This window comes from Danio rerio, chromosome 24, assembly GCF_049306965.1.
Source record: "Danio rerio strain Tuebingen ecotype United States chromosome 24, GRCz12tu, whole genome shotgun sequence".
NCBI classification, from domain to species: domain Eukaryota; kingdom Metazoa; phylum Chordata; class Actinopteri; order Cypriniformes; family Danionidae; genus Danio; species Danio rerio.
Window position 1 is genome coordinate 27,895,052 of NC_133199.1, and position 13,068 is coordinate 27,908,119.

At 33.8% G+C, this 13,068-nt stretch overlaps 2 protein-coding genes across 9 annotated transcripts in view; one reads left to right on the forward strand and one right to left on the reverse strand.

Annotated features, from left to right (window-relative positions):
• The first annotated feature begins 8 nt into the window (after nucleotides 1-8).
• The window catches only part of chodl (chondrolectin), a 54,659-nt gene continuing 41,599 nt past the window's right edge, over nucleotides 9-13,068 (forward strand). Inside the window, exons 1-2 of one of the 2 annotated variants that reach the window (XM_073940366.1) lie at nucleotides 9-343; nucleotides 2,924-3,031. The gene's annotated coding sequence lies outside the window, so the exon portion shown is untranslated. Of the gene's footprint in view, nucleotides 344-2,923; nucleotides 3,032-5,683; nucleotides 7,636-7,727; nucleotides 7,861-13,068 lie in introns of those variants that run through there. The other variant, XM_073940365.1, reaches the window with a different exon arrangement.
• gb:co360592 (expressed sequence CO360592) lies at nucleotides 2,248-11,441 on the reverse strand. 7 transcript variants are annotated; one of them, XM_073940445.1, is made up of 10 exons: nucleotides 11,049-11,441; nucleotides 7,924-7,975; nucleotides 7,711-7,834; nucleotides 7,525-7,617; nucleotides 7,396-7,449; nucleotides 4,370-4,563; nucleotides 2,881-3,017; nucleotides 2,638-2,784; nucleotides 2,479-2,534; nucleotides 2,248-2,393 (listed from the first exon to the last, which is right to left on the reverse strand). In XM_073940445.1, exons 6-10 carry the CDS (start codon nucleotides 4,520-4,522, stop codon nucleotides 2,302-2,304), a joined length of 585 nt encoding a protein of 194 aa, XP_073796546.1. In that variant the 5' UTR covers nucleotides 4,523-4,563; nucleotides 7,396-7,449; nucleotides 7,525-7,617; nucleotides 7,711-7,834; nucleotides 7,924-7,975; nucleotides 11,049-11,441; the 3' UTR covers nucleotides 2,248-2,301. The 7 variants fall into 7 exon arrangements, with proteins under 7 accessions (XP_073796546.1, XP_073796547.1, XP_073796543.1 ...); NM_001386499.1 differs by having other exon boundaries at nucleotides 2,253-2,393; nucleotides 4,370-4,579; nucleotides 11,049-11,435; XM_073940446.1 differs by lacking the exon at nucleotides 7,924-7,975.

Below are 13,068 nucleotides of genomic sequence, written 5' to 3' on the forward strand. Positions count from 1 at the left end.
AGGAATCTGATTGGCTGCGCGTCACGTTCATGAGTCTCGCGGTATTTGAGAAAATCTCGTTAAAGTGGTTTGCAGTTTTATTATAATAGACGATCTTAGACAACTTGAATATTATTGAACCTATCTCAGTTTAGCTAGGTGCGACATTTCAAAGGTTATATTTTACTTAAAATGCTTATTTTATTTATAGCGACAAGGTCACTCAGGGGTCAAGATTCACAGCAAGAAGGTCGCTGTTTCGAGTCCCGGCTGGGTCAGTTGGCATTTCTGTGTGGAGTTTGCATTTTCCCCCTGTGAGTTTCTTCCAGGCGCTCAGGTTTCAGTCCCAAGACATGCGCTACAGGTGAATTCATTTACTCAATCGTTTTCTTTTCGACTTAGTCCCTTTTATTAAAAGTAGTGTATGTGTGTGAATGAGTGTGTATGGATGTTTCCCGGTATTGGATTGCAGCTGGAATGGCATTCGCTGTTTATTATATACTGGAATAGTTGGTGGTTCATTCCGTTGTGGTGACCCCTGATGAATAATGGTACTAAGCCGAATGACATTTCTATTTGTAATACATTTTTGAGCAGGGTCAAAAGATTAATTCATTCATATTAATTTAGATTTTGGAGATGTCTCTCTTCTTCTCACTGATGCAGCATTTATTTGTAAAAAAAAAATTATAAAAAATAATTAATATTGTGAAAAATTATTGAAATCAAATTACATTTTAAATGTTTGATTAATCAAGAGGATATTAAATTGACCAATAGCGACAGTAAAGACAGCTGTAATAAAACAAAAGATTTGATTTCAAATGAAGTGTTATTTTGAACTTTCTGTTCATCAAGAATCCTGAAAAATAAAATGATTTTACACACCCACACACAACAAAGAGCAAAAAACAGCTAAAATGCCAAAAATTCTGTATTGACTTACAGAAATACTTGAAAAATCATTTTAAAAAATTAGGCTATAATGTCACAATAATACAGTTTTCGAATTATTTTTGATTGAAACAAATGGAACCTTGGTGAACAGACAAAACATTTTCTGAACTTTAATCAGTAGGGAGAGTGGGTACGGTTGCAACATAGGGCAGTTGCAATAACACTTATTCCTCTATTGAGGAATGAGAGTGATGATATTCTTCCCACATATTCTCAGTTAGACCTATCTTCAATCTGAGAAATCAGCCATTTTTGACCGTTCCTTCAATATAAAAACAATTTTAGGTAAAAAATAATAATTACTCTTTCAGAAGTTTTTCTTGTTCAGAAAATCAAATTTGTTTTTTTTAAACATTATTCATTCGTAAAGTTTAAATCCAACTGAGTATTGTAAAACTCAATAAGTTAAGGCAACTCAAACCATTCGAGGAAACTTTGCTACAAACCACTTGAGTTTAACTAATCTATACGAGTACTGTGAACTTACTCCATTTAAGTTGAAGTAATGAGGTATTTAATTTAATCATTACCTTTAACTCTGAGTTCAAAACTCTTTTCAAATGAGTAGAATTAACTTTCAATCAATTTTGAGTTAACTACACTCATTTCATTTGATAAAGTTGACTGTTGGGTTTTGCTGTGTAGGAATAGCCATCAAGCGTTAAGTTATTGTATCTCCAGCATAGACAGTTTAATAAGGGTTGACAGAGTTGGGATGCTGTTGACATGCTGTTGCAACTGTCTTCAGTTACAAAACTCATTTTAAAGCTTGCCATATAATCAATGTACAATTTTAATTTTATTCAATTTCAATGTAATTTAATTTTTAAATAATAAATTTTTTGAATAATTAATTCACTTAAAAGTTCAAAGAAGTAGTTTAGTAAAGATTCAGTATAGATTTTCAGTAAAAAAATATTTTGTTGTTATTTGGTTGTTCTTCTAATAGTCTGTATTTATATGGCCATTTTAACACATTTAACAATTTACATTTAGTCTGTTTACAAGAAAAAATACTAATAAAATCCAACCTGATGTTTTAGAATTAGCTTTTTATTATATTTTATTTTTATTTTGTCTGTTTAAGTTTAAATTCTGCATATATTATCATATGTACACATATTATAATAATGTGGGTGGGTGTCCAACAGATGTGGGTTTTTTGTATTAAAATTTTGGGTTTCCACAAAAAAACTGTATCTGAGAAACTAAAGGAAATGCAAAAAGTGTTGCAACTCTCCCACTCTCCCCTACATTTAATTTTAAAATATATTTAACTACACAAGACCAGTCATAAATGACTCCATACAATGATTCAGAACTTTTTGATTTATTCAAATTAATAAAGCAAATGAGTAAAAACTCTCAGATGAGATCTAGATGTCGACTCTCATCCTGTCTGAGCGGAGAAATCTCACATATACCAAAGTCTCGCTGAACATCCACAGAAAGATCATCTTTAAAGGAAACATATTTTCAATGTTGACCAGCAGAGGGCGCCACAATACAGTAAAAGTGTTGATTTCATGCACAGACACTTACCTTTGTCAACTATGTAACATCTGCTGGTGCCCAAATTCCTCCATTCATTGATATAGCTGAGACAAGAAAAAAAAATTAAAAAAACAAATTCATTTTTGAAAAGGATATCATATTGTCAAAAATGATTAAATGTCATGAACAGTGTTATAGCTCAATTACTCATCAAAATCAAGAGCTCTGGTCCACGCTAGCAGCTCATCCACTTCCTGCTCAAAGTCGGAAGTTTCAAATGAATCCAACAATGTCTCTGGGGAATTCTGAAGTTGTTGTGCTGTTTTACTGTGTCCTGTACGGCCTTCCGCATACCTGTAAACAAGCTCTGAGTCATTCATTCCTTACATGTTTCTTGTTTTCTAATAACTATTTCACCCAACACAAACAAAGCCAGTTTTCTTGACATACATTTTCCTCATCCATTCAATTTTCCGCATCTTCTTTTTTCTAGCAACATCTTGCTGCCGGCGGATTTTGCAGTGATGGAATTCTGTCTTCTTGGTATCTTCAGTTAGTTTGAAGATTGGGTCTTCAGACGTGGAAAACTTCAATCATACAGGTAGAGATTGAAGATAAATTGTACAAGAATCAAGTAAAAAAAATTATAATGTATTTAAAAATGCAATTTATTGCTGTTATGGAAAGCTGAATTTTCAGCATCATTACACCAATCTACACTGTCACATTCATCAAAAATCATTATCAATATATCGAAAAGAAACATTTATTATTATAATTAGCATTATTAATATTATCAATGATCAAAACAGTGCTATAAAATAAATAAAAATAATATTACTAAATTCAGACAGTAATAATAAATATACACTTACTGGCCACTTTATTAGGTACACCTGTCCAACTGCTCGTTCATGCAAATTTCTAATCAGCCAATCACATGGCTGCAACTCAATGCAGTAAGGCATGTAGACATGGTCAAGACGATCTGCTGCAGTTCAAACCGAGCATCAGAATGGTGATTTAACGTGGCATTTTCCCAGTGATGGTTTGCAGCTGGAAGGGCATCCTCTGCGTAAGACATGTGCTGGATAAGTTGGTGGTTCATTCCGCTGTGACAACCTTGGTTTATTAAGGGGACTAAGCAGAAAAGAAAATGAATGAATGAATGATTATGGCATGGTTGTTGGTGCCAGATTTATTATATTAGAGTTTTTAAAAAACTGCTGCTCTACTATGATTTTCATGCACAAACATCTCTAGGGTTTAACGAGAATGTTCTGATAAAGAAAAAAATATCCAGTGAGCGGCAGTACTGTAGACGCTAATGCCTTGTTGAAGTCAGAAGAGAATGGCCAGACTGGATCGAGCTGATGGAAAGGCCACTTCTGTCAGCTATGAACAGGAAACTCAGGCTCACCAAAATTAGACAATAGCAGATTGGAAAAAACGATGACTGGTCTCATGAGTCCTCGATTTCTGCTGTGATATGTGGACGGTAGGGTCAGTATTTTCCGTCAACAACATGACAGTGTTGATCCATCCTGCCTTGTATCAACGGTTCAGTCTGGTGGTGGTGGTGTAATGGCGTGAGGGATATTTTCTTGGCACACTGGGCCGATTAGTACCAATTGAGCATCGTGTCAATGCCACAGCCTACCTGAGCATTGTTGCTGACCATGTCCATCCCTTTATGACCATCATGTCAATATAGACCAATATCTCTGAGGAATATTTCCAGTACCTTGTTGAATCTATGTCATAAAGAGTTACGGCAGTTCTGAAGGCAAAAGGGGTCCAACCCGGTACTAGTAAGGTGTACCTAATAAAGTGGCCGATGAGTGTATATGTTTGTATAAGTTTTGTTATATTTTTGTTTTATCATATTGTATACAAATGATAAAACTGAAAATGAAAGTATTACGACTGGATAAATCACCTTGCTAGACAAAATCCTCCAGCCATTGTTCTCCACCCTTTGGTACCACCCAGCATTATTGTCCTCATTATCCCTCAGCAGTCGGCCATTATGGATCTGGTTTGAAACCAGTTTCTTCTGCAGTGTGTAATCTTTTGGACTGAAGGCACACATGTCCACCACAGGAGCTCGAGTGTATATTTTAAAGTAGATATCTGGAGGATAGGTGGGCTGAAAATTTATAATCAGTAACTTATTGTAGCATGTACGTGTATGTTTAACACATCTCAACTATTAAACCAAACCAAATATAACCAAGCCTGAAAGTTTGAATTCTTTTTTAAAATCATTAAGTTGTAGGTTTAAATTAGTTTTAAGTTTAGCGGTTTTACATTAAACACATTTAGTTGCTCAATTTTTTATGTTTTAAATGAGTCTATTTTTGGTCGGTTGTTAAAGTGTTGCTATGTGGTTTTTTGGTGGTTACTAGGGTGTTGTTTGGTTGCTAGACAGTTACTATTGTCTTCTGAGTTGTTGCCAGGTGGTTAAGCTGTTCTGTGTAGTTGCTAGGTAGGTGATATTCAGTGTAGATTCTAGAGTATTGCTGTGGTTTACTAGAGTGTTGTGTGTGGCTGTTTGGCAGTTGCTAGGAGGTCCTAGTTGGTTGCTAAGAGGTTACTAGTGTTGATATGCAGATGCTAGGGCGTTATGTGTGGTTGCTAAGATATTTCTGTATGGTTACTCATTCATTCTTTCATTTTTTTTCAGCTTGGTCCCTTTATTCATCAGAGGTCACCACAGCAGAATGAACCGCCAACTTATCCAGCAAATGTTTTACGCAGCGGATGCCCTGCCAGCCGCAACCCATCAATGGGAAACACCTATACACCCTCATTCACACACACACACACTACGGACAATTTAGCCTACCTAATTCACATATAGCGCATGTCTTTGGACGTCTGGGGGCCACCCTGTATGGTTACTATAGGTATTTCAGGGGGTTGCCTAGTGTATTTTGTGTTGTTGCTAGGGTATAGCCAGGTAGTAACTTGGGTACTGATTGTGGTTGCTTGTGTATTTTGTGTAGAATGCTTAGGTGATGCTACTCAGTTACTTGAGTGTTCTGCGTGGTTCCTAGATGGTTGCTAAGGTATTCTGGGTTGTTGAGGACAAGTAGGTATCATTGCAGTGTCGGAGACCTCCAAGTGGTAGGGATTACACCGCAAGTAGGTTGGGTGATCTTTTTTTTTTATATAATTATTTTTTCAGGGTTTTCACCTTAACTTTTGATAGGACAGTGGAAAGAATTGACAGGAAAGCATGGGGAGCAGAGAGAGGGGAAGGATCGGCATAGGACCGCAAGGCTGAATCGAACCCGGGTCGCCGCGAGCACCGGAGTGCATGTGTCGACGCACTAACCACTACACCACTGGCGCCGACAGGGTTGGGTGATCTTAAAGTGGGAGGGACTTGTGGAAGGGCCACATGTAGGCTGGGTTTAGGTGGTGTAGGTGGAGTACATATTCATAAAACACATCAGGTTACTGTGAGGTTGAGTTTAGGGTTGGGGTAGGAATTCATAGAGCACAATATTAGACTCTGTGTCATGTACAAAACATTAATTGACAATTACCAATTAAAGCTCAAGGCCCACCCACTTGGAGCTGGCCCCAACCTATATTTATAGCCTTCTTGTTGAGGTTGAGGCATTCTGTAGCGATACAAGTATGTTGCTGTTCTGTTGCTAGCATGTATTATTGCTTTGCTAGCATGTGACAGATAGATAGACAGACAGACAGACAGGAATACTACACAAATTAGAAATATTACATCACTTTAAAGGGCTGGTCCACAGTGTATTTTTATGGCTGGTTGTGTTTATAAGATGCTAAGCAATGTGTGCTTATGCTTCACTTGTTGAAAATCATGTTATTTTTTCATATATCATACTTTGATTATATACTACTCAGAAAAACGTATGTCATATTTCCTAGTTCTTCTGAAAGGTCCACCCTCAAGAGGCTCTGATTGGTCAGCTAACATCATGAATCAGACAGAAATGAAGAGCACACAGCTCACACCTGCTCTCTAAAATAAAATCTGACAAGTGTCTTTCACATATATTCAGAATAAGAATGTGTAAGTAATATAAAACGTTCACATATCTTTAGCGAGTTGGTCATTTGAGATATATAATGCACAGAAAATGTCCGCATAGAGAGACACTGCACGTGATGCTAAAGATTGTGGCTGTTTACAGGAATTTGACTGATAAATATGAATTTTTAGCTAAATTGTTAGCGGTGCCAAACAGCAATACCCATTGTTAACATCCTTGTTTACATCCTCACTACAACATAGCATTAACGCTAGAAACTGTGCATTTAATGGATCAATTTTAACAAATAAAAATACCTGCACGTTGTAGCTCACAATCCACAGCTTCGTCAGTTAAAAGAGTTTCAGCCGAATCCAGCACTGAACTGGGAGAGATTCTGGAAGTTCTCCATTGTCAAATGCAAGCACTAAATCTTTTTTCTTTTATAATTCTCTGGAACATAATTTAAATTACATTGTAAGCACTTCTCTCTTTGTGTCATGTCCTGTGGAAGCCCAAATACAGAAACAGGACAAACTGTGAAAATAGCAGCGTTTGGACAGCATTTTAGCTTTTAGTTTTAACATTATAGCACATCTGGCCACGCTCCTTCGCTGCGCAGGGTGTGTGTGTGAGGTGAATGCACGTAACGGGAAGCCCTTGCGATCTCACTATCCCAGATGTATTTTTTTGTAGTCCCCAAACTTCGTTTGCTGTTGACTTTGCTAAGTTAACTCTAAAATCCAAGGTCTCCCTTTGCATTGAAGCGTATTACATTCAGACATGTTGTTTATGTTCACACTGCTACAATACACATCAACTAGAGTTTAAAATATGATATCGTGGACCACCCCTTTAAATGAGATTAAATAAATAATAAAAAATAGTAGATAGATATGAAATAAAATAACCTTGTAAAGGAAACATGGACATCATTAACACTCACCCCACCCAATCGGAATCTGATAAGAGCCCCTGAAGCAGCATCCAGAATATTAGCCTAGAAATAAGCATTCAGTGTTAGGAAAACTAAACAATAAACATCTCAATTAAACTTTACAACAGAAGTATTTACCTCAGCAGGGTTAATAAATCTAAGGAGGAGACGTGGATCCCCTTGATTATGGAAGCTCAGAAGCTTCTTGAGGTGCTTGAAAACAGCAGTATCCTATACATGACAGGCACGGTATGCACTGTTTATTTGTGAATAAAATCCTATGTAACCACATTGGGGAAAAATGTAATACACAAGCTGACTAACAACATGTTTTCTCCAAGCTCTCTGGATGATCATGGCTGCTCGGCTGAACTCTGCTTCCAGCTGTGGGACAAGAATGACATTAGTCTGTGATGTGGTTTCCTCAGCTGGAGATGCGGGGTGATGCCTAAAGAGGGAAAGAATGATTGACAGGTTGTTGTTTTTTTCCTTTGCTTCACTTGTTTAGAAATAACTCTGCTTCATTCTATTTTATACCTGTCAATGGAGTATTCGTGTTCAGTCATTTTCTTGCTCATGCTAGCACGTGCTATTAAAGGTTATAAAAGAGAGGAAAATATTTATTCGATGAAATGTTAAATGGATTAACTTTTCAATTAGCCGAACTAAAGGAGCATATAATTCTCTTAAGAGAAAGAGAAGACGGATATGGCAAGCTGTTATAATAATTATAGCTGTTATAATAATTGCTGCATCTGCATTTTATGCTACTACATTACTTTTAGTAACTTTTGCATTAACCACCATGCTTATTTTGCTTATTTTACTATGGTACTAGTGCTCAATGGAAAAGATATGTGTAATTCATAAGATAATATACCAATTAAATAAAAACTAGTAATTATTCATCGAATACTAGTAGTCATGAATATTATTATTTATTATTAGGTATTCTTGTGATTATTGGAGTAGTGGTAACAAATTTCTAGTAATGGGATATTAACTATATTTCTGCAAAAATCTATTCCAGTTGTGACAAAAACATATTTGCATATAACTACTTGCATATTCCAGTTTTCATTTTTAAATACTACATATTTTTAGAAACAAGTCAGGGTTCAATGCTAAGGACATTTTCTACTGGCCAGACTGGACTAGCGATTCAGATTTTTACTTGCTATGCCAAAAATTTCACTGGCCCCACTAAAATAATAAATATTCCTTAGCCACATATTTTAAATATTATGTCAAAAATGATGTCTGTAAATCTAGAATTTAAATATTTTTAAAATGTTAAAATATTTAGCGGTAAAATATAGCAGTATGGAAAATGTGCAGTTATTTTATTGCAAAACAAAAGGTTGCTGACTTAAAAGTGACGGAAAACTATACAAAACATCACTTAATTTTTTTTCGTTGTGTTGTACCCATGTAAGTAACTGTTTCCACAACGTTAGAAACAGACGTTTTCTTTTAGCCTCATAATTTGATGTTGCCGTCTCTTCACTGTATAGGTTTTTACCAGGTTGTCGAAAAAAATAACGTGCTCACAACTTCCAATCAGATAAAAGGAACTGAAAAGCAATGTGGTGTTTACGACTTTACAGAAAAGGTAGCATTCAAAGACTTAAAAACACAAATTGTTTCTCGATTCTAAGACTGTATTTGCATGCAACTGACAAATAGTCGCAGACAAATAAAAAATTTATGACAAGGCAGCACTGGTCTGATCGGGCCAGTAACGATTCTCTTTACTGTCCCAAACATCTCTCACGTTGGCCCCGGGCCATAAGGCAGTCCTTATTGTTGAACACTGCAAGTATATCATTATTAAATACTAGTACTAGGAACTCATAGCTACTTTATTAAACAAATACTAAGGCCACACAATAGATTTTTGTTTAAAACAGCATTTTTCTCTCCATTTTGGCTAATTGTCAATACTTAGACAGTGTTTTTATGCTACCATATCTTTTTAAAAATACTCTAAAAAGGATACATTTGAAAATGCCGTTTTCGAGTCAGTGTAGACTCTGAAAACTGAGGCTTTCAAAAACAATGCTGCATATTTAGTCATGTGACAAATTTAGCTAAAACAGTGGAAGACTTTGTACAGCAGTTGTTTTGGATGCTCTGTTTTAATTGCATTGTTAAAGATTGATGTCAGTTTGTACATGCTATAGATTGCTTTTCCTTAAAGGACATGGAATGTTTACTTAGAGCTGTTGTTTTGGCACATCTCCCAGTCTATATTCTCTCACTCGCTTTTGCAACTTTATACAGGATCCTCAAATAACCAGGAAAGAAATAAATGTAAGGCTAAAATGAGGCAGGCCTTATTGTCTAAACGTTCAGTACAGGGACGAAATCATTTTCATTTGCTTCAATGTGGTTGAACAAACTTTGAGAAGTGATCGAAAAATGATAGTGTGTATGTGAAGTGTTTTTAGATGAAAACTATTTTCAGATTTATCTAGTGTAGACATAGCCTAATACTTATTAATTTCAATCTAGTATTTATTCACTATAGATACTAGTTTTTGTTTAGATACTAGTACTTATTGATTAGCTACTAGTACACATTTATCAAATACTAGTGACTAGTATAATAACTAATAAGAGCTAGTATCCTAGTAATGAATACCAATGCATAATATATAAAAACTAGTATCTATTTAATAGGTGAATATCTCTATGTAATTAAAAAAGTCTGTAATGATTAATTACCAGCATCTTATAATAGGTATATCTAAAAAAAATGTAGTAGTATCTAAGGAATAACATTTTGTCATAAAAATATGCACTTGTTTGTACTAAATTGAATAGCTGATGTCACTAGACCCTTTTCACATTTCCGGATTTTCAGTAGCGGAAGTCGTCATAGTTGAAAAAACTTAGAACGCAGAGATTGAATGGGAGAATCTTATTTGCTGAAATAATTAAATAAAACCTCCACGATGATGTTATAAAGACTTTAAGAAAAAGGAAAAAATTATGTGAGACTGATGACGGCAGCCAGAGGAGAGAATAATGTCAAATTTGCTGTCCTGTCCCATAGACGCTGCATTAGAAACACTTACACAAGCGGTTATTTGTTTATTATAATTTGAAGCAAAGATGATATACTACATACATAAATACATTTAAATATTCATACGTTTAAAAAATATATATTAAAAACTTTCAAGGATTTAAGATGCTGATGATCGTTAAATGCGTCATAACAGGCTTGTCCCTAACAGATCCTCATAGAATACCACAAATTAGTTACAATAGAATAACAGAATTACTATTGAAATAAATATGTAGCAGTATCCAATAATAAACACCAGTGTTTAATTTATTTAAATTAGTTTTATTATTTAATAAATAATACTATGTATTTAATTAACATTTAGAAGAATAAGAGGCTACTAGTATTAGCATTTTTGTTATATGCTAGTGATTGTTAAAACAGCTTGCCATAACACCATTTAAGGCTAAAGCTCAGCTCCCTGATTTATTAATCCTCTGCCATGTCAAGGAATGGGAAATAGGTTTATTCATCTAGGATTATTTAAGGATTGTGTTGGATTACATTTGACTCCACCCAGATACTCAATTATAAATTGTATAGAAGGTTGCTTTAAATAAATCATTTCCGCCCACAAAATGTTACTTACTTGATCTCTGGAGACGTCGTCACATAATCAACAAACAGATTCAGGCTTATAGAAAATATAGCCGAATGAAAGATTTAGGCAGTAACGTTAGGGGAATAAAATATGTAATTAAATCTGAGGCGGTGTAAATAAAGCCCTTAACGTTAGATGTAAACATACATTTCAGATCAATCCCATGCGCTGAATATCGAAAAACAAACAAAATCGTTTCAACTGCATTTCCACAAGCGCGATGTCGCTTTAAAAAACCTAACTCAGAGAGGTAAAAACGTAACCAAAAGAAGAGACTAAATATTGAGGAACTTATCTTAAAGTTATCAAATTAAACTAGCTCTTGCTTTGGCTTTACCCATTCATGGAACGGGCGACTACCTGCCTTCAAAAGGCGTTACTACAGCAACGTGAAAACACTCAATAAACACAACAAGCAGTACAAGGTTATCCCAGAGTCAAATGACTTTTTTTAATTAATGGAGACGTGTGGACTACATGTTCTTTTGACAAGCAAATATTGCTGCTGAGTTAAAATCGTGACAGAAAATTCTGATTTTAATTATCAAATCTAAGCAGGTGTCGTAATAGTTCACATAAAATGTCAAATTACATTTTTATTCTTTCCCCCGAACATTAGCAGAAGCTAACAGTTTCACTAAAAAGTTTATGGTAAATCTGGGGCATTGTGTAATCTGGAACTGGAATCTGAATGATTTTGAGATATTGATCTGCAAAGTTTTTGCATTCCATAGCAAATAGTATGTGTGCAGCATTTGTTTGTTTTTTTTTTTAAATAAAAAGTCTTAAAATGTAAACAACTTATTTAAAACATCCTAATAAGTTGTCATTTAATAAGATGCCAGATAGAACCTTATAATTCTGAGGGGACAAAATGTGACAGGACTGATATTTATATTATATTATATTTATATTATATTATATATTTATATATACATATATTTATATTTATATAATATATATATAAAAAAAATATATATATAAATATATATATATATATATATATATATATATATATATATATATATATATATATATTTWTATATATATATATATATATATATATATATATATATATATATATATATTTATATATATATATATATATATATATTTATATATATATATATATATATATATATATATATATATATATATATATATATATATATATATATATATATATATTTATATATATATATATATATTTTTTTTTTTATATATATATTTATATATATATATATATATATATATATATATATATATATATATATATATATATATATATATATATATATATATATATATATATATATATATATTAGTTTAGCTTATTTGTTTACAGGGTCAATGCGCATTACTACACATTACTGTCAAATGTGCCAGAATTAGCCAAGAATGGCTATTTTTCATCTGTAGACCCCTAACAGAATGTTAAAAAGTCACACCTAAAATATAAGCACAGCATAACATAGAATACACTATCATATATAAAATACAAAAAAATACAAAAAAAAACATGGATGGCAACAGAAGAGGACAAAAGAGCCAAAGACGAACAGTACAAGTGTCAAAAATAAAGTACTAATGCTGACAATGCTGATTTGTCAATAACCAATTTTTAACACGAAACTGCAAAGAACAAAAAGTGCATGATCTTCTAATTGTTGGTGGGATGAAGTTCCATTCCCCAGCAGCTTTCACTGAAAATACCGACTGACTGAACTGACTTTTTTTTTGAGAGGAATCCAATCTCCTCTTTCACCAATTCTAGTAGTTAAGTCTAGTGGTAAGCAGTCGTTCTAACTTTCACGAACTGATTTAGTGGTGAAGTCGTGTTATGTAAAGTCTTAAACATTAAACAAACATGTACATATTTAATTACATTTTCCCAACTAAGCAGGTTATACTTCTTTAACATTGAACAATGGTGAAACTGAATTGTATTTTTATCACAGGTTTTTAAGGATTGTTTGTACAATGAATTAAGTGGCTTCAAAGTAGTAAT

Coding starts and splice junctions, on each gene's coding strand:
- gb:co360592 (NM_001386499.1), bottom strand. CDS start 7,964: ATGAGCAAGAAAATGACTGAACACGAATACTCCATTGACAG. Junction 3,018..4,369: donor GGAGGATTTTGTCTAGCAAG/GTGATTTATCCA, acceptor GTATGATTGAAG/TTTTCCACGTCTGAAGACCC. Junction 2,785..2,880: donor ATTGAATGGATGAGGAAAAT/GTATGTCAAGAA, acceptor GCTTGTTTACAG/GTATGCGGAAGGCCGTACAG.